The 21,137-nt window shown below is 48.4% G+C and overlaps 1 protein-coding gene across 2 annotated transcripts in view; it reads left to right on the top strand.

The window, feature by feature from the left end:
• The window catches only part of Paxip1 (PAX interacting protein 1), a 44,082-nt gene that overhangs the window by 11,504 nt on the left and 11,441 nt on the right, over positions 1–21,137 (top strand). For both annotated transcript variants that reach the window (XM_090333594.1, XM_090333595.1), the window contains exons 5-13: positions 2,538–2,651; positions 6,826–7,455; positions 11,837–12,572; positions 13,993–14,087; positions 17,369–17,464; positions 18,404–18,541; positions 18,946–19,067; positions 19,577–19,761; positions 20,997–21,040. In XM_090333594.1, coding sequence (XP_090189720.1) covers positions 2,538–2,651; positions 6,826–7,455; positions 11,837–12,572; positions 13,993–14,087; positions 17,369–17,464; positions 18,404–18,541; positions 18,946–19,067; positions 19,577–19,761; positions 20,997–21,040 — 2,160 coding nt within the window. The remainder of the gene's footprint in view (positions 1–2,537; positions 2,652–6,825; positions 7,456–11,836; positions 12,573–13,992; positions 14,088–17,368; positions 17,465–18,403; positions 18,542–18,945; positions 19,068–19,576; positions 19,762–20,996; positions 21,041–21,137) is intronic.

Genomic DNA, 21,137 nt, shown 5'->3' with positions numbered 1-21,137 from the left:
TGTGGAGAACACACTGCTAATGCAGATGCAGGGCTACGTGGGTATAGGTGAAGACCGAGTCACGGACAGTTCCCACTTACAAGAGCGAGGTCTTGGAGACACAGTTCTAACCTGTATCTCCCCCTCCCTCCCTCCCAAGCGCTTCCCCATGCAGGCCAGGGCACCTCTGGAGGATGCTGCCTGCAGAGCTGGTGAAGCCAGTGAGTGTTTAAAACTCATCTATAGTGGTTATGGCCACGTCTTGAAGAAAGCCCTGTCCAGATGATGCTTTAAATTTCATTCCTAATGAATTCATCTGTCTTATCATTTAATTCTTAACTTTCCACATGCTGCAAGATAATAAATTTTTGTTGTTGTTGTTGGTCGTGGGCCTTGGATTCTGGGCCTGGGCACTGTCCCTAAGCTCTTCTGCTCAAGGCTACCACCCTACCCCTTTGAGCCTCAGTGCCATTTCCAGTTTTTTAGACGTTAATTGGAGATAAGAGTCTTAGGTTCTTTAGTGCCCAGACTGGCTTTGTTTTTGTTTTTCTTTTTTTCTTTTTGTTGTTTGTTTTGTCAGTCCTGGGCTTGTGCTCTGGGCCTGAGCACTGTCCTTGGGTTTTCTCAAGGCTAGAGCTCTACCACTTGAGCCGCAGCACCACTTCCAGCTTTTTTCTATGTATGTGGTACCCAGGAATAGAACCTGGGTCTTACTGCATGCTAGGCAAGCACTCTGTCACTAGGCCAAACTCCCAGCCTGGGCTGGCTTTGAACCACAGTCCTCAGATCTCAGCCTCCTGAGTTGCTAAGATGACAGGCATAAGCCACCACGCCCAACGAGATACAAATGTTTTTGTGACAGTTTCTAGTAAAATAAACTGGTCCACCCTTGTGGATTGTGGCAGTGAGTTGCAAAGGTAAAGAGAGTAATAATTTACGAGGTGATTTCAGACAGGTAACATGACTACAGAGTCGTGTGGCATGTGGAGTAACAGAGATGGCTGTGATGTGCAGAGTAGATGGAGGGCACTAGATTACCACTGGCAGTTCAAAAGAAACTCAGCTGCAACTCATCAGTAGCTGGAAGTCAGCTTCACAAGTGCCTTTGCCTCTTGATCCAGAAAACATCCCCTGTGTTGTGTGATTGTATTGGAATCAATGCTCACACCTTCATTTTTCCTCTACCTGTCTGGAAATGAATTTGGACTTTCCCTTAAGTAGTTTTGGGGAACCCTGTCCATACAGAGATGGCCAGCATTCGCAAGTGTCAGTGTAATCACCTTAAAAATGGTTTCCTAAGCCGGGCGCGGTGGCTCACACCTGTCATTCTAGCTACTCAGGAGGCTGAGATCTGAGGATCGAGGTTCAAAGCCAGCCCAGGCACAAAAGGACCTGAGACTCTTATCTCCCGTTAACCTCTAGGACCACCAAAAAAAAGAGTGGTTTCTGGCCTCACGTGCATTGTAGGGTGATATACTTATGCACAGGTTACCTGTGGTTCCTGGCACAGTGAGGGCCTGCTTTCCAGCTTATCAAGGCCCTGGAGTCGGGGTGCAGGTGTAAAGATAGTTCCTTTTACGTAGACTTTGTTTCTTTGGTGTTCAGTGGTATGCATGTTTCCCTGACCTTTCAAACCACTCTTTATTTTCATTTTATTTTTTTGTCATAGGGCTTGAACTCTGGGCCTGGGCACTGTCCCTGACTGAGCTCTTCAGCTCTAGGCCACCGCCCTACCCTTGAGCCACTGCTACCCTTGAGCCACTGGGCCACTTACTGGAGATAAGAGTCTCAATCCTCAGATCTCATCTTCCTTAGTAGTTATGATTGCAGGCATGAGCCACCGCACCTGACTTCCAGCAGCTCTTATTTCTCCATTTTAATCATGTCATAGTATTTTTTATCTTTGTTGTAAATAGTTCTTATAAACATTGTCTTAACATTGCTTTGTATTTAAACATTTCTAAAATGTAGAAACTGAAATGTTGTACTACTGATGCTTTTTTTTTTTTTTTTTTTTTTTTTTTGCCAGTGATGGGGCTTGAACTCCGGGCCTGGGCACTGTCCTTGGACACTTTTGCTCAAGGCTAGAGCTCTGCCACTTGAGCCATAGTACCACTTCTGGCTTTTTCTGAGTATGTGGTACCCAGGAGTCAAACCCAGGGCTTCCTGGATGCTAGATAAACAGTAGGGCCACTAGACCAGGCTCCTGGCCCCACTACTGATGCCTTTAAAATTTTTTCTGTTTTAGTATATACAGACATAACCCTCATGCATTCTCTTAATTATATGTAAATATTTGTAATTTATTTGGTGACACAGCAGAAGATGATTTATGACTATGAAAGTGTTGTCATAGGAATAAAGCTACAGGCTTTTTGTGTGTGTGTGTTTTTTTTTTACCCCCAATAGTATCCTTAGGTTAATTTGATTTAAAGAGAGAGGAATGGTTATATCGCTAGTTTGTGATAACTGTAGACTGAGGGAGAAATGGTTATATCGCTAGATTGTAGTGACTGTAGCCTGGATAGTAAACCTCACTTGTCCTCCCCTCATGTCAGGTGTCGTCTGAGGACAGAAGTGCCCTGTGGGCTTTGCTCACGTTCCATGGCGGCAGCTGCCAGCTGAACCTCAATAAAAAGTGCACACACTTGATTGTTCCAGAGCCCAAAGGGGTAAGTCTCGTGTCCTTACGTTAAGCGTACAGTCATTGGATGGGTGTTTTTTGTCCTTTTGAATGCTAGACCCTGTTTTTAAAAGCTGATTATATTGTATGTTAGTCATACCCAGTTTTATCCAATAAAAGATGTGATGATTATAAGTTTTATAATGAACAAAATACTAATATGAATACTACCCGAAAAGTTTCTGTTCTTCACAGTTTGTTTACAGTTCTTGGGAACTTTATGAGTTTATTATTATTTCTGAAAGAAATTGAAAATAAATGTACTTTTTAGACTCCTTGCCATTGCTAAGAATGCTAAGCTCAAACTCCGGAGCCTGGTACTGGCCAGGCATGCACTCTTCCACTGCACTGTACCTGGCATAGTGCCATGTACTAGTTCTAGAACTTGAACTTGGGATCCACGCTCTGTCTCTGAGCTTTTTCGCTCAAATCTAGTTTGGGCCACAGCTCCACTTCTGACTTTTTGGTGTTTAATTGTAGAGATAAGAGTCTCCCTGGGCTAGCTTTAAGTAATCTTCAAATTCAGTCTTCTTAGTAGCTAGGATTACAGGCAAGAGCCATTTGTGCCCTGCTAAAACTGACACTAAAAAAGATACTGTATGCCACATACTCTATGTATATAAAGATTATTTTATAGTTTATAAAGATTATGTTATAGTTTATATAGTTTTCATCCTTGACTTCATTTATAGGCTGAGAAAAAAAGGTAATTTTACTTTGCCAGTTTTATCTTTCCTTTTTTAAAGAGATAATTTAATATTTATTTAGCATTCCTTTGCAATGGTAAAACTTGTTAAAAGCAAATTTTCTGTTCTCCAGTACTAAAAATGATTCTAATCGGCCGCTAATTCACGTTGCATCTAGGTAGTAGCATGGCATTTTGTCCCCAGGAAGGCACTGAAACTTAGACACCCCATCTCTTCATTAACAAATACTCTTTTCTGTCCACATTTTATTATGCCTAAATCATTTTTTTTTAAAGCAAGTACCAGGGCCTTGAGCTCTTGTTTGGCTTTTTTTTTTTTGCCAGTCCTGGGGCTTGAACTCAGGGCCTGAGCACTGTCCTTGCGTTTTCTCAAGGCTAGAGCCCCACCACTTGAGCCACAGTACCACTTCTGGCTTTTTCTATGTATGTGGTACTGAGGAATTGAACCTGGGTCTTTGTGCATGCTAGGCAAGCACTCTACCACTAGGCCAAACTGCTGGCCCTTGTTTGGCTTTAAAAAAAAAATAATTTTTTTATGTTAACTGGCACTTTGACCCTTGAGTTGTGTCTCTAGTCTAGCTTGTTTTTTGCTGATTAATTAGAGATGGAGTCTCTCGGACTTTACTGTCTGATCATGGCTTTGATCCCACTCTGTGGTACCGGCTCCCCGTGCATCCAGCTCCTAAATAAACTTTGGTGAAGTCAAGATGTTCATGTGTAAACCAAACACAGGCACGGGCTAGTCATATAGCATGTCTAGGCGTCCATTGCCTGAGCACTGCTGCTGGAAATGTAGAGGTGGTCACCTCCCAATTTGGGTGTAACAATGTGTTTTGGTAGCATTACCAGGAATGTCATGACAAAAACTAGGGTTTTAAGTCTACTGATGGCTTTGAAACGCAAGTGATACTGCTATGAGAGAGCGACTCAGTTCCCTGAGTAAAAAGATCGAATCAGGTAGAAATAGTTATTGTCTGGTCATTCACTCTTTGATTTATAGGAGCTCCGAAAAATGTCAGTGAGACAATTTTCCTCTGAATATTTGGTGTCAGCCACATGATCAGATTGTTCTCCGTGGATTCCTATTCAGGTGACACTGTCACCTCTGTCTCCTCACCAGCTGTGTTCAAGCAAAGTAAGGCCTTACACAGAAAACACATTGCTTACAACTTGGCATCACAAACTTAAAAGGCGGGCACTTGCCACTCCAGCCCGTCTCCTTGTGTCCTGAAGGCTGAAGCAGCAGCCTGCAGGTAACCTGGAGGAGCTAGGCTTTACGTTAACATAGGTTATAATGAGCTGGCACGTGTTTGATTCATGATTATATCTGTGGCTAGGCTATATGACTAAATATAATATTTGACATTAAATCCCTTTAGGATGCCTGAGGTTTGATCCTTCCTCTGTAGTCTGAAATCTGTTGAGATAATTTAAAGTTTTTCTCTGTAGGATGTGTGACTGTGACTGTCAGTTCTTTTTCAAGTGGATGCAGGTTTTTGTTGTTACAGTGATTACCTAGGAGAGGTGTGTGCAGATGGTGAAGTGAAGTTCCGTGTCTCACTGAAAAGTATGGAGGAGTGTGAGGGGAGCATGAGGAGGCCTCTAAGTGTGAAAGCCTTCCCTGCCCATCTTGTGTCACTAACCTGATCTGGGCTCTCAGCACCGGCCTGCCACCTGTGCCCAGGGGACTTCTGAGGACCTGGACACTTAGGAAGTTTTTTGGTTTTTGTGGGTAATGGGACTTGAATTCTGGGCCTGGATGCTGTCCCTGAGCTCTGCAGCACAGGCTACTGCACTACCCCTTGAGCCACAGCCCCACTTCCCCCTTTCTAGTGATTAATTGGAGAAAGGAGGCTCAGGGTCTAGTGACCGGGCTGGCTTTGAACCTTGATCCTCAGATTTCAGCCTCCTGAGTACCTTGGATTACAGGCATGAGCCACCACGTCCAGCTTTAGGAAGTTATTTTGGAGAATTGCAATTCCACATAATAATGGCTGAGACATTTAAACTTGGCTTATGAGTTATCCGTAGCTATTTTTTGTGTGTGTGTGGGGGGGGGTCATGGGGCTTGAACTCTGGGTCTGGGCAGTGTCCCTGAGCTCTTCAGCTCAAGGCTACCGCCCTACCCTTGAGCCAAGCCCCACTTCGCATTTTCTAGTGGGAAATAAGAGTCTCTGGGCTTTATATTGCATTGCCCGGAGCTGAGTGGGTTGCTGTGGCGGTCACCTGTGCGAGACCCCCTCCAGCAGAAGAGCCTGCTTGCGCTGGCCTTCCTGAGCCTTGAAGACGTCTGAGGCTGCTGGAAGCGTTGAGCAGGTGGTGACAGTGGTGGGGTTTCAGAAGCCTATGGTTAGAGTCAGGCAGCAGATTTGCACAAGCTTTCCAGTAATGGGTGTGGAGAGGTTCAAGGATTTCATACACGGCCTCCTTTGGTAATACCTATATTTATAATGTACATTTAAAATGATTTTTAAAAAGAGGGCCAGAGATCAGTGTTAAAGTACTTGTCTAGCAAAAAAAAAAAAGCTAAAACCAGAAGTATGGGCACTGGGTCGCGCATTCCTGTAATCCTCGCTACTCAGGAGACCGAGTTCTGAGGATCATAGTTTGAAGCCAGCCTGGTTAGGAAAATCTGTGAGACTTTTATTTAATTGCCAATAAAATACCAAAAAAGCCAGAATTGGAGCTGTGGCTCAAGTGGTAGAGTGCTACCTTTGTATGGAAAAGCTCCCAGGCCCTGACTTTAAACCCTAGAATTAGCAAAACAAGCAACTGCCACCAGAATGTGAGAATGAAAGCACATATAGGGGTACAGGGGTCGCTAACATGGCTCCTCTGTTGTTTTCCAAATACGTGCATGTATTTATAACTGCAATCCAGTGTACATGGAAGATGTTATCTGTGCCCTCTCAGTGGGGCTGTGGTTCTTTCTGCCCATTCCCCTTGTTGAACTTCCCTTAGGCCTGGCATTTCCTGTGACCTGGGTTGCCTGGTGCCTTTAACAACAGGTTCAGGAGGAACTTGCCCCGCAGTGCCTGGCTGGATCCCTGAGCCCGGAGGAGCTCACACGGCCAGATGTGAGCATCCTGTGACGGATGAGCTCCCCAGTCAGATTGATCCAGCCTCTCCTTGGCAGGTCAGGAGGCCATTCTGCTTCATCCTGCTGGGTCTTTGCTGGTCGGTAACTTCCTTGTCCAGGTGTAAACAGGTGTCTGGGGCTTTTGGGACAGGCATGTGTTTTATTTAAGTCTAGTCACATATTGGCAAGAAGTGCAGTGGTGTCCCGAGTCTCTGCATGGCCCTGACAGCCTAGCTCAGCTTCCACCTCAGAGGAGTGTGGACATGTCACCTATACAGAACAGTGACACTGCAATGGTTCTTCTTGAAATGCTAGTTCCAAGAGATAGATGAACTATAATATCTTCTTTCTGAGTGTGTGTGTGTGCTCTTCTCATAGGAGAAATATGAGTGTGCTGTGAAACGAGCAAGCATTAAAATTGTGACTCCCGATTGGGTCCTGGACTGCATATCTGAGAAAACCAGGAAGGATGAAGTGTTTTATCATCCTCGTCTGATCATCTATGAGGAGGAGGAAGAGGAAGAAGAGGAAGAGGAGGAGGTAGAAAACGAGGAGCAGGACTCTCAGAATGAGGGTAGCACCGAGGAGAAGTCGAGCCTGGCCAGCTCTCGGGAGGGCTCTCCTGGTGAACAGCAGTTTTCACCCAAACCCAGCACTGAGGCTTCCAAAGGGGAATTGATGTTTGATGACTCTTCCGATTCATCGCCAGAGAAGCAGGAGCGGAATTTAAACTGGACCCCAGCGGAAGTCCCACAGCTTGCCACGGCAAAGCGCAGGCTGCCTCAGGGAAAGGAACCTGGGCTTATCAACTTGTGTGCCAATGTCCCGCCTGTTCCAGGTAACCTCCTGCCCCCTGAGGTCCGGGGGCTCATGGCCTCTGGACAGAACCTCCCAAGTTCTGAGCGATCAGAAATGATAGCCACGTGGAGTCCAGCAGCACGGACGTTGAGAAATATCACTAATAGTGCTGACATTCAGCAGATTAACCGACCATCAAACGTAGCACACGTAAGTCTCCAAAGGAAACATCAGTGTTGGATTTAAGCGTTGTAGCTCACGTCTCCGTCAGGGATGCTTTGTTGTGACTCACAGGCACTGTTTATTGGAATGAGAACCTTACTGTCCTATTTGTGCGTAAGTACCCACTGTCCACCTCCGGGTAGAGATGTTGGTGCCGGTAGTGGACCACAGGTGACTGCCCACCTATGATGCCCACACTGAGGCACTCACCCTCACTATAGGCCCGTTTCTCAGGGCCCTTCCCTGGGGGCCAGGCCACCTGGCGGTTTCAGTGCCAGGTTCTCTCTGGAGAGAGCAGGGTGTCAGCAAGGGTCTCATGGCGGAGGTGATGTGAAGTTGGGGAGAATGGCCGGAGGCCACTTCCTGATAGAAGGAGCCACTTCCTGATAGAAGGAGCGGCAGCCATGAAGACCCGTGTAGGTGAGCACCTGCTGGGGCTCGGTGGGCAGGGTGGCCTGGGAGAGTGGGACAGGTGTGGACGCGGCCAGCAGGAGCTGTGTGTGCTTTCTGTGTTGTCCTTTGTTCTAGAGGCGTTTGTTTGAGGCGAGGGAAGCAGGAAGATCCCAGGTTTTTGGTGAGCCGGGGGGAAGGATGATGCAGTGAAGCTGAGGTAGGGAAGGGACACGCATTTGAAGCCTTAGCTTTGGGGCTTCTCCCAAGAGGAGGAGGCCTAGTATTTTTGAAGTCCTGAGCAGTAGCAACCCTCAAGAGGCCAGGTAGTGGTCTCTGGAGTGGACTTGAGGGTCCCTCCCCCTAGCATCCTTTCCAAGATGTCATTGCATGACTCACTTACAGATGACTGCATCTGTGTGACTGTTCTAGAAGTGACTGACCCTGTGACTGTCGTCCTAAAGGTGACTGGGTTCTTGTGACTGAGCCTGTGATACCATCCTAGAGGTGACTGTTCTATGTGACTATTGTAGAGGTATCTGAGTCTGTGTGACTGTTGTATGGTGACTGGGTCTGTGTGACGGTTATAAAGGTGTCTGAGTTTGAACGTTGTAGAGGTGACTACATTTGTGTGACTATCTAGAGGAGATTGGGCCTGTGTGGCCGTTGGAGAGGTGACTGGGTCTGTGACTTCCATCCTAGAAGGTGCCTGCATTTGTGTGACTATCTAGAGGAGACTGGGCCTGTGTGGCTGTTGGAGAGGTGACTGGGTCTGTGACTTCCATCCTAGAAGGTGCCTGCATTTGTGTGACTATCTAGAGGAGACTGGGCCTGTGTGGCCGTTGGAGAGGTGACTGGGTCTGTGACTTCCATCCTGGAAGGTGCCTGCATTTGTGTGACTATCTAGAGGAGACTGGGCCTGTGTGGCTGTTGGAGAGGTGACTGGGTCTGTGACTTCCATCCTGGAAGGTGCCTGCATTTGTGTGACTATCTAGAGGAGACTGGGCCTGTGTGGCTGTTGGAGAGGTGACTGGGTCTGTGACTTCCATCCTGGAAGGTGCCTGCATTTGTGTGACTATCTAGAGGAGACTGGGCCTGTGTGGCTGTTGGAGAGGTGACTGGGTCTGTGACTGACATAGGTCCTGAGCATGCTGGGGTGGAAAAGGCCCTGGAGTGGAGGTGGTCACAGAGGTGGCTGTCAGGGCTCATCTAGGCTGGCCTGCAGCTGAGCAGTGGCATCCCTAAGGTAGGAGAGCATCCAGGAGGGGGCATGGTGTGCAGGGTTGGGCTGCAGAGAAGAGCAGCAGAGGGACCGGCCAGAAGCATTGGGAAGCTCGAGGACCATGTGACAGTGGAAGTGCTGCTCACAGACAGTGGTAGGCTAGAGGCAAAGAGGACTCAACATTTCTGGCCGAGGAGCTTGGGAGCAGTGGCCACCTGAGGCGGGGAACTGTTTTGGCCAGTGACCTGCCTGGGTCACCCAGGAGACTTGGCCCAAAGCAGCTGGAAGTGTAGCCTAAAGACCTCCTAGAGTGAGAGAAGCACAAAAATGGCTGGAGAAGTAGTGCTCCCCTGGTGGCAGTTGGGGACTCAGCGCGCAGGGCAGGATTGGCCACTGTGTGCTTCTCCATAGGCAGCTTCCACCTAGGTACCAGCTGACCTTGCTTACAGTGCAGGTCGGTGCACGGTGGGGAGCTGGGCCTAGCCCTCTGCCCTTGCCCTTGCGTCTCTCTAGACTCTAGAGCAGGTAGAGTTCTCGGGAGGGCAGCACGGATCACTGTCCAGACGGCTGCAGAGGCTTTCAGAGAACTTTCCAGCAAAGTAAGAACCCAAGGACATTTTACTGCTAAATGAGAAGTTTTTTTTTTTTTTTTTTTGCCAGTCCTGGGGCTTGAACTCAGGGGCTGGGCACTGTCCTTGGGCTTTTTCAAGGCTAGCGCTTCAACACTTGAGCCCTAGTACCACATCTGGCTTTTTCTGGATATGTGGTGCCAAGTAATTGAACTCAGGGCTTTGTGCATGCCTGAGTTTTTGTTGTTGTTTGGTTTTGTGTGATTTTTTTTTAAATTTATTTTTACCACTAGAATTTCTTGCATGTTTGTTTTTTGGGTGCATTCTCATGTCGTGTCCCGGGCTGGCTGGAGCTCCTTGATCCTCCTGCCCTGCCCTCAGTATTGGGATTACAATACTGCACCCAAGTAGAAAAAGAAGGTTTTGAAATGTTACAGGTAGAAGCCAGATTTATTTTAAGGGGTAGTTGTGGTGGCAGGCATAGCTACCAGTCAGATTCCTGGTGAGACTGCACTTGGTTTTGGTTTGGAATCGGGTGCCTGCCCCAGGCTAAGTATGTGTATGCAGTGACTCAGATATTTGTAGGAGGACTGTGACAGTTATAAGGGAGAAACTCAAAGCTGACTTCTACAATTGCTGGTTGTGGTAAGGCACAGGTTACTTGACTAAGTGGAATTTTTATTTTTCTTCTGTTCCTCAGAATAAAAGGTGTTTTCAGCCAGAGGCAGAGCAGAAAGTTTAAGAGGGGGAGTGGGCAGTGCAGCCAGTGTGATGACAGATTTCTCCACGCTGGCTCCAGGTGCTCAGGGGCCCAGCCAGGGCCCCCCTCCATTCCTGGCCTGAGCACGTCCCATACCACCATCCTTTTTCTCCTGGAGCGGGCGAGACAAGCCATGGCAGCATCCCTGTTTAGCCCCACACCTAGACCTCAAAGACAAGCAGCTGTGGGTGGCCTCCTGTCACACCTGCCTTCTTGTGTCCCCACTCTCCACAATGTCCCCATGTGCAGAGGCTGGCTTGGCCTCCTCCTGGGTTCCTCCTTGGCTCCTGCTCCCTCTGTGAGGGGAGTCCACCTGGGACTGCGGGAACAATGTGTTTGGCCTCGTCATCATGGCAGGCAGTGCTTATTTCCTCCGCATAAATGTCAGAGGGTAGAAAAGTGTACAAAGTGGAAATAGTCCAAGAAGTCAAACTTCTTGTCTTGGCTCCCCTCCCCTTTGATAGCCCAGGCCGCGGTGCAGACTCACTGCTAGGCTGTGTGTGTCAGCTGGTCTCCACATATGGTTGTGTGGACTGCCCCCCCCACTCCCCCAGCTTAAGTATACAGAAGACCATAAGAAGTTGGGTTCAGATGCTGGTTATTGAGGGTGTAAAGAAAGTAAAGATACTCGTTATCTGAGGGTGTTGGTCATCTTAAGTGTCAAGAAAGTAATTGCTAATGCAATTACTGCTGACCTAGTCTCTCCATCCTCCAACCTCAAAACCTGGACAGGCCCTGGGCACTGTAAAGGTGACACTATATCCACATTGTCTCCTTTGAGGGAGGAGATGCACCCCTCAGTGATGACATTTGTGTGTCACCAGCATTGTTTGCCAGAACACAGAGCAGGTGCATGAGGGACGAGGTGGGCTTGCTAGGTTTAGCTGCTGTTGGAGCCACTCTTGGGTTGAAGCTTGGGTCTTCCTGCTGCAGCTTGTGTGGCTTGCTTTCAGTGATCCTCTTTCTGGGGGCCTTGCTTTATTGGACTCAGCCACAGGCAGGAGGAAGTGGAAGATGGCAGCTGTGGAAAGAAAGTTGGGGTGAAGGTGCGTCTGCCTCCCAGAGGCCTAACCGGCTGGTGTTGCAGAGCGGGTCAAGAGCAGGCTGTGCAGGTGAGGGAAGAAGCTCTGCCAGCCGAGGGCACAGGGCTGCCCTGTGCTGCTGCTCCATCTTTGTCAGTGGTGCTAATAATTCACCTGCAGATTTTGGTTTTATAAATAGGGACTAATTTTATTTGCTTTATTGGTGTTGGTGATACATAGTAAGTACACAAGAAAGACGCAATGTATTTGAAGTTTCTAGTTACTTAATGCTTCTACAGTAGACTATTAGCTGGGTAGGATGTCCAGTTAGCCCTTAGACTGAGAGTCTGTTTTAGTACCTTTCAGGAACCATCAGTGACAGCGTGGCTTCACTTTTGTTTTCTAGATCTTGCAGTCCCTCTCAGCACCCACGAAAAGTCTCGACCACCAGGTGAATCACAGCCAGCAGGGCCACACCAATGCCAGTGCGGTGCTGTTCGGGCAGGTGAAAGGGGCTGCAGAAGGCCCTGTGCTCCAGCAGCCCCCCCAGCCGCCGCCGCCCCTGCCGCCCCCCCAGGTCCTCCACCTCCAGCCGCAGCAGCTGATGCAGTTCCCGCAGCCACAGCCACCTCAGCCGCCACAGATGTCGCAGCAGCCCTACCCACACCCCCCAGCACACCCATTCCCGCAGCCACAGCCACCGCAGGTCCATCAGCATCCGTTTCCCCAGCAGCAGCTCCCGTTCCCTCCGCAGCCGCTGCATCGCCCGCCACAGCATACCCAGCCCTTCCAGCCTCAGCATGCCCTGCAGCTGCACCAGTTCCAGCAGCAGCAGCTAGCACAGCTGCAGCAGCAGCATAGCCTGCTCCAGCAGCAGCACATGCAGCAGCAGCAGCTCCAGCGCCTACACCACCATCACCAGCAGCAGCAACAGCACATGCAAAACCAGGCAGCACAACACCTGAGCCAGCCCCCCCAGGCTCTGCAGCACCAGGTCCCACCCCAGCAGCCCCTGCATCCCCCACAGCCGCCACCACCGCAACCGCCACCACCACCGCCGCCGCCGCCGCCGCCGCCTCCACCGCCACCACCGCCGCCGCCGCCACCTCAGCAGCTGTTTGGACATGACCCGACAGTGGAGCGTTAGTAGCAGACATTCTTTCCTTTTCTCCCAGTTGCAGACTTGCATAAGTCCTTCGAGGGAGTGCGTAAGGAATCCTACCTTAGCAGCATAGACCGTTTAGGACAACACGAACAAGACTTCATTTATAGTGGGATGGCTAGCTTTGTGTTTGTTGTGGTGCTGGGGTTTGAAGGGGCCTCAGGCTACCCCTGAGCCATGCCTCCAGCCCACTTTTGCAGTGGATCTTTTTGAAGTGGCCTTCCTTTTTGCCTAGTGTGCACTTGGCCCACAGTCCTATATTACATTAACTGCCATAGCTGCAACGACAGGCATATGCTACTGTGCCCCTGCTTAGCCTTGAGCCGTGGTCCTTCAGTAGCTAAAGTATGACTTCTTGTATACTTTGGGACGTCATTTGTTCATTTATTTGTGCTGGTACTGGAGCTCTGCCACTTGAGCAGCAGCTCCACTTCCAGCTTTTTCTGTGTATGTGGTACTAAGGAATCAAACCCAGGGCTTCCTGCACACTAGGCAAGTGCTCTACCACTTAAGCTACTTTCCCAGCGTTGTTTTTGGTGTCAGTTGGAGATAAAGGAGTCACATTTTCCTGCCTGGGCTGGCTTTGAATGGTGACCCTCAGATCCCACCTTTCTGAGGAGCTAGGATTAGAGGTGAGAGGCATTTGCGCCTGGCTTAGACTATTTTTTTTTTCCCCAGTCCTGGGCTTGAGCTCAGGGCCTGAGCACTGTCCTTGGAGTTTCTCAAGGCTAGAGCCTACCACTTGAGCCTCAGCACCACTTCCAGCTTTTTTCTATGCATGTGGTACTGTGGAATTGAACCCGGGTCTTCTTGCTAGACAAGCATCCTACCAATAGGCTAAATTCCTGGCCCCTCATTTTCTGAAGTGAATGTTGATGTTTAATAGAACATATAGGCTGCCCCAAAGACTTGAGAGGATTTAGTTGTCAGGTACAAGTTTTGCTTTTATTTTGTAGTGCTCCTTTTATATAGGAATTAATATATTTGTAGGACTATTCCAAATATACTTAGATTACTGATGTACCTAAGGTGACCTCGTGGTCAAGAATAATGAACTGCCAGGTCCTGGGGGCCCACACCTGTACTCTTAACTGCTCAGAAGGCTGAAATCTGAGGCTTGCAGTTCAAATCCAGCCCAGTAGAAAAGTCCATGAGACTATTACCTTCTGTGATCCAGTAAAAACTTGTACTGAAGGCATGATTCAAGTGGTAAGGGTTCCAGTCATGAATGCAAAAGTGGAGCTGGAACTCAAGGCGCTGAGTTTAAGCCCTTGTATCACCACACCCACATACAAAAAGACTGATTAAATCCAAATTGAACTGAGAAAAGTGGATTTTTCGTTTTTCTGTGTACCGATTCACAGTTTTAATTGGTTTTCTTCTGTGTAATTCTATTGTAGTTCCAGAAGAAGGCTTCTTGCTTGGATGTGTGTTTGCCATTGCTGATTATCCAGAGCAGATGCCCGATAAACAGCTGCTGGCCACGTGGAAAAGGGTGAGCATGCTGGCAAGAAGGGAGCTTGTGTGTGGACTGGATGTCCATGTGGTCAGCCAAACTCACTGAGACTGGGGTGGTTATGTTGTCAGCTTCCCTAGACTGGCTGTCCGTACAGTTGGCCACATTTGCTGAGACACCTCTGGGTGCTTTGGTTATCTACTTTAGTTAGAACTGGGCAGGTTACTTTTCAGGGGGTTTGTTACTGTTCTTGAAATACTTGTCTAGAACTAGGAGGGGGTATATGGTCAGGTGTTTGGTGACCTTGGACCCAGACCGTCAGTTAATGTATCTCCTAATTATTCTGCTTCTCTAGTGTTAGAGAATTCTAGAGTCACTAGGAAGTCCTCTGGTCTAGATGTGGGATGGTAGTCTATGTGTGTGTGCACATGCGTGCATTCATTAGCCAAGTTTAAGTAAGTCTAAACATGTCTTGAATGTATTTCACTGTAAACATTCTTGATGTTTAAATCTGATCTATGTCAAACATGCTGCAGGACTGAGGAATGTGAGGTAAATAGAACTATATGAATAGATAGGGCCAGGAGAATGCAAGCTGGCTGGTGGTGTGGGTTAGAAGTAGTTGGGACCTCATTGGAGGAAGCCTGCCTGAGTGGGACATGAAGCTGTCTGTGTGGGCCGGTGTTGAGTCTGGACGAGGTAGGTCCCAGCCTGAACCCCGCAGAATAAGAGTAAGGTTGAGGGAAGGCGGTTTAGCTAGGGTAGCTTGGGAAGGCTGAGTTCTGTGGGGAAGAGAAGGCTGGGAAATACAGAGGAGGATGAAAGTCCCTGAGAGAGGCAGGAGCTTGGGTTCCTGTGGGGATGGGTAGAAAGGAGGTTGCCTTCCTGTGGCATGGATGGAATCTGCAAGTTTGTATGAGACAGGGAGGTTGGATTCCCTGCAGGGATGGATGGAAGGTTTGCAGGCTTTTATGGGATGGTCCATGAGGCAGGGAAGCAGGAATGCGGGATGGACAGAAAATCTGGGAGGCAGGGAGGCTGGGCTCCTGAGGAGATGGATGGAAAGTCCACAAACATGTACGGATGGTCCACAAGACGGGCGGTTGTCTTATAATCCTGGAATTGGAGCTTTCCACCTCTCCACCTTTATAATAAAAGGGCAAGGGCAGGTGTGGGTCCTGATGTGCAGGTTGCAGGATGAGTTGTCAACTGTGAGGGAAATGGACGGTGACGGCTGAGTTTGAGCAGAAACTTAAGAAGAGGTGGAGGCTGGGCGAGGTGCTCACCCCTGTAACCCTAGCTACGCAGGAGGCCGAGATCTGAGGATCACAGTTCAAAGGCGACTTGATGGACAGGAAAGGCCGTGAGACTCTTATCTCCAACTAACCACCAGAAAAACGGAAATGGTGCTGTGGCTCAAGGGGTAGGACGGTAGCCTTGAGCTGAACAGCCCCCACGCCCAGAGTTTACGCCCCACAACCGACCAAAAAAACAAGGTGGAAGTTTTAGGATGTGACATTTAGAAATCTTCCTAAAAAGAAGCTAAAAACTAAACCATTTTAGCAAAATTGGACACTGAGGGCTAGGATGAGGCTGGCTTTGCCACACAGTGTGTAGCACCAGAATCTGAAGGTGGCGATTTTCACCTAGACTGATGCAGCTTATCAGTCAGATGACTGGAATATAGATACGTTCAGACATAGGTGTCTGGTGGACACATTTCCTTTCACATGCCTCCTGTGTGTGGCAGCAAGGCGAATGTGTTCAAACGTCAGACCCAGCAGCTGAAGGAGCCACCAACATTGCTTTGGCCAAGTGGCAAGGAAACAGGGACAGTACAGGTCAGAAGTGCTGGCGTGTCACAGCCTCATCAAATGGATCTGCAAACAGTTAAAGGAAAAGAAGCACTCTTAAAAGTAGTAAGTAGGGGCCGGGAGTTGGGCCTAGTGGTTAAAGTACTTGCCTAGCATGCATGAAGACCCGGGTTCGATTCCTGGTACCACATACATGGAAAAAAGCCGGAAGTGGTGCTGAGGCTCAAGTGGTAGAGCTCTGACCTTGAGAGTCCAAGGACAGTGCTCAGGCCCTGAGCTCAAGCCCAGGACTGGCAAAAAAAAAAAAAAAAAGTAGTAAGTAGGGGCTGGGAGTGTGGCCTAGTGGTAGCATGCAAGAAGACCCAGGTTCGATTCCTTAGTACCCCACATACATAGAAAAAAAGTTGGAAGTGGTGCTGAGGCTCAAGTGGTAGAGCTCTAGCCTTGAGAAAGTCCAAGGATAGGGCTCCGGCCCTGAGCTCAAGCCCAGGGCTGGTGCACACACACATACGTGCACGCACACAAAGTAACTAAAGCAGGATCAGCATCACTTTGGGGTGCAGGCCTGTATTGTAACATCCTGTTAAAATTCCCCTCCTGGTATGTAGGAGTTGGATTTTTTATTTATTTATTTTTTTGCAAGCACTCTACTACTAGGCTAAACTCCTGGCCCCAGAGTTTGAATTTTGATTTGTGTTTAATGCCTTGTAATAACACTCTTCACTTCCGAACTGAACCTGTTTGCAAGCAGAGTTTTGCTATTCACGCAGGTGATTCTTTTTTTGTTGTTGTTGTTTTGGTCAGTCCTGGGGCTTAAACTCTGTACCTGGGTGCTGCTGTTCCTGAGCTCTTCAGCTCAAGCCTAGCATTTTACCATTCAAACCACAGTGCCACTTCCTCATTCATGTGATTCTGATTTGCTTTTTTGTGGTGGCATGGCACACTGTGTGTGTGCGTGTGTGCTTGAGTGTGTGCACATGTACACATGTTAAGTGGGACTTGAAAGAGTGTAAGATCTTGAGTTCATCTTTTTTGCTCACAGCTAATCCTCTACCACCGGAGCCCTGCCTCCAGTGGTGGCTTTTTGCCAGATAGAAATGACAGTCTCATGGATCTGTCTGTGGGCTCCACTCAAGTCCAGATCCACAGGTCTCACTGTCCTGAGTAGCTAGGATTGGGGAGACCCTCCAGTGCCCAGCTGGAGCACTGGTTTCCTAAGGGAGCAAATCTGCCACTATGCTATGCAGAATTTGCACGTCCAGAATGTCAGCAGTGCAGGCAGGAAGCTGTGCATGCAGGTTTATTGAGAACATTTTGGTTTCTGGGAAATGAGATGTCTGCTATAGTTTATTTTCGTTTAGTGTGTAAATTCTGCTATGAGGTGGCATTTACACTATGGGAAAACCACATAAATACGTGATAAGTGCTTATAGTAAGTCTTATTTGAAATTAGAACTCTGCTATATTCTGAATAATTGAGGTGGACAACTTTGATCTTGTGTATAGATAATCCAGGCACACGGTGGCACTGTGGATCCCACAGTCACAAGCCGATGCACCCATCTTCTCTGTGAAAGCCAAGTCAGTAGTCTGTATGCACAGGTAAGGAATGTGCTCACCTGTAATTGAAGTAAGTTGTCTTTGCTGTTTCAGCCCTACAGTCTTGAACCTTTTCCATTTCCTTATTGTATTTGTGCTGGTCCTGGGGCTTGAGTTCATTGGCTGGGAGCCGTTCCTGACCTCTGTTGTTCAAGGCTGACCCTGCCGCTTGAGTGGGCTGGCCTCCAGCTGCCATCCTCAGCTCTCCACCTCCTGAACACCCTGGATTATAGGCATGAGCCACTGGCGCCTGCATCCGTGTTAACTTTTATGTATTCTTTTTGGCTAGATATTTTTGTGGATGCTTGTCTTGGAGCAATAGAGATAGAAAAGGAAACTCCAGGTAAATCAGGCACTAAGAATTGATCTCAGTTCTCCAAAGAAAGGGATTCTGTAGTGCTGAGATGCGCTGTGGGCAGGGGCTGGAAGGGCTTCTGAGAGCCGGCTTGTTCTTTGCTCCACCCCTTTGCCTTGCAGCCCCCGGCCTCCTGTTCTGGAAGTCCACAGATGGACTGTGTGAATGTAATCAGACTCCCTCTTAAAGACGGGCATTCATAGTTGAAATGTGGAGACACTGCTTTCTCCTCTGTTCTCCTGTGGTTAGGTTTCAGTATTTGTCTTTATACATTGTTATATGGAGGGCCCTTGTGTTGCCAAAGGAACTTGTAATTTTGATGGACCCCGGCGTGATCTTATTCATATTGTTTTTTTAAAGGTGATTAGGAAATTTGTGGCCCTTATTCCCCATGGGGGGAAGTTCTCATTCATAGATAGATAATGAATAACATTTAGATTTTTAAGCGTAAACAGCTCCATTGTTGCTGCCTTGTTACTTTACGTGCCATGTGTTATGTGCTGTGCTGTGCTGTGCTGTCATCTTTCTCTTGATGGGAGGTCGCTGAAAACGTGGCCTCATAGAACCTATTGTTTTGTGTTTGGTAGGCGATACGCGAGAGGAAGAGATGCATCACTGCGCACTGGCTAAATACGGTCCTGAAGAAGAAGAAGATGGTGCCACCGCATCGTGCCCTCCACTTCCCCGTGGCCTTCCCGCCGGGAGGGAAGCCCTGCGCACAGCATGTGAGGCAGACCCCTTGTTGGTTTTCATCCTGCTTCTGTGGGGAGTGGTCGCATCCTGGCCCACTGCCTCTGGTTTCCTGTGTATGGGGGCCCAGTGTAGAAACACCTGGCACAGTCAATGTCTTAGTTCCCCTGAGTCCCCAGAACATGGCAGATGTTTGGTGGATTCTCCAAAGTCTTCCAGACCTTAAAGGCAGCTGCTGTGGGCAGAACCTGGTCAGTAGTAGTTTATTCTCCCGTGTAAATAATCACAAAGGAAAACGACAGAACCAAAGATCTTAACATATGAGTGGTGCCATTACACTTTGTCAACAGTACTTTGCACTTGGCAGTTGATGTTTACCGTTTTTCCTTCTCCCCTCAAGAGCCTATTAACAACACGATTGGTTCTTCTTTCCCTGTAGATCATCTCTGTGACTGGGTTTGTTGATAATGACAGAGACGACTTGAAGTTGATGGCATATTTGGCCGGTGCCAGATACACAGGGTATCTGTGCCGCAGCAACACCGTCCTCATCTGTAAAGAGTAAGCACGCTTTGAGATCCTCTCGTTCTCCATCCATGCAGTGGAGGGATATCTCCACCACCCATGTCTTTCTCCCCATCATCTGACTAACTGATTCTTACCACACGCGTGCACACAGTGTACTCTAGCCATCTCAGGCTTCTGTCGTATTCTTCCTCCCTTTCTAAAGCAATTTTCACTGGCCTGTTTTCATATGAGAAAGCAGTCTCCTTAGGCCAGCCTTCTTGTGCATAGAAATCAGTGCCAATGAAGAGTGGCTGTGCTGGTCATGGAGATGCTAGCACAGACAGCTACGAAATAAGCAGGGAGACTGGAACTCCATAGTTTAGGTAATGGGAATGAGGTGAAAGTGAGACTGGCAGGTGGTCCCAGGACCCCGGCTGCACTGTGCTAAAGCAAGCCTGCCAGTTCTCTCCTGAGAACCTTTTCTTTTGGCTCTTGTTGAGAGTAAATGTGACTTGAGTGTGAGCAGAGTACTAATGTCTAGTTTTTGTCTCCTCCCCAAAAAGGCCCAGTGGTTTAAAGTACGAAAAAGCCAAAGAGTGGAGGATCCCATGTGTGAATGCCCAGTGGCTGGGAGACATCCTGCTGGGAAACCTGGAGGCGCTGAGGCAGGTCCAGTGCAGTCGGTACACGGCCTTCAACCTGCAGGACCCCTTCACACCCACTCAGCACTTGGTGCTAAGTCTTCTGGGTGAGTAAGGCTTCAGTTGTTCACACCAAGCTTGATTTCTTGGCTTTACCTAGCTCTACCTACTCTGCCCCAGGAGGGGGGGGGGAGGGAAAGCGCACGTGCACCTTCACGTGCATGTCTGTTCTGGGGCTTGAACTAAGGCCGTGGGTGCTGTTCCTTTGTTATCTTCTTTTTTTTTTTGCCAGTCCTGGGCTTGAGCTCAGAGCCTGAGCACTGTCCTTGGACTTTGTCAAGGCTAGAGCTCTACCACTTGAGCCTTAGCACCACTTGCAGCTTTTTTCTATGTATGTGGTACTAAGGAATCGAACCTGGGTCTTCGTGCATGCTAGGCAAGCACTCTACCACTAGGCCACACTCCCGGCCCCTTCTTTGTCTTTTTATTTATGGTTGACCTTCTACCACTTGAGTCACAGCTTCACTTCCAGCTTTTTGGTGGGTAATTAGAGTTAAGAATCTCTTAGGCTGGCTTTGAACCCTAATCCTCAGATCTCAGCCTCCTGAGTAGCCAGGATGACAGGCGTGAGCCACTGCTGCTTGGCTTGCCAGGACCTTTTGTTGGTTTGGGTTTGAGCCTGCGGTGATGTTTTGGACCAGGTACCTCTCAGCCATGCCCCGACTAGAACATTCGCTGCTCCTCTTCATTACTGCCATGCTCAGCAGCATACCATAGACATTGCTAGGCCTCCTGTGTGGACCTGCGGTATTACCCAGCTTCTCCAGAGTTTCCCATCACGCATAGGATGAATTCTAATTCTGCATTTGCAGAAGGGAACAGTATTCAAGAAAGGTCATTGAAATGTCATTTGTTCAGGAAGCCCAGTATGATTTTCTGATGACTTGAATCATGAGAAAGTTCTTCCTCTTCTTGAACATCCATGAGCTCTGAAGCCATTCCGGAGGGACTCTTCCCCCAGCCACGAACATGCCATTCCCTCGCCCCCCCCCCCCCCAGTGTCGTGTGGGCCTTCCTGCCAGCAATCTATCTTAGTGGCTGTGTGCGAGAGACCACACTGCACTCTTCTTTGCTGCCCTTGTAGTCAGTGGCCGAGTCAGTTGATGCATAGAGCTGTGTGTTGTTCCTTCCCTGCTTCATTTGGAAAGTTTCCTAAACTTGAGTATTGTCCCTACCCCTTCTATGATCCCAGCCACCCACATCCAGGGCTACCAGCTTCAGAAAAAGGGATCTTCGTGTAAATAGTGAGTCACCATGAAAAATAACATATTTCTCTCTTCAGATGCTTGGAGAATCCCATTGAAAGTGTCAGCAGAGTTACTGATGGTATGTCAAATTAATTCCTTACTTTGGCTTTTACTGTGTTAGTAAATTGCAGTAGGGCTGTATTTGAAAATTATAACTTCTCGTCGTTCATCAAATG

The sequence above is a fragment of the Megascapheus bottae genome, chromosome 5 (assembly GCF_031878675.1).
Source record: "Megascapheus bottae isolate mThoBot1 chromosome 5, mThoBot2.hap1, whole genome shotgun sequence".
In the NCBI taxonomy this organism is placed as follows: Eukaryota; Metazoa; Chordata; class Mammalia; order Rodentia; family Geomyidae; genus Megascapheus; species Megascapheus bottae.
This window is presented reverse-complemented; position numbering and strand designations above follow the sequence as displayed.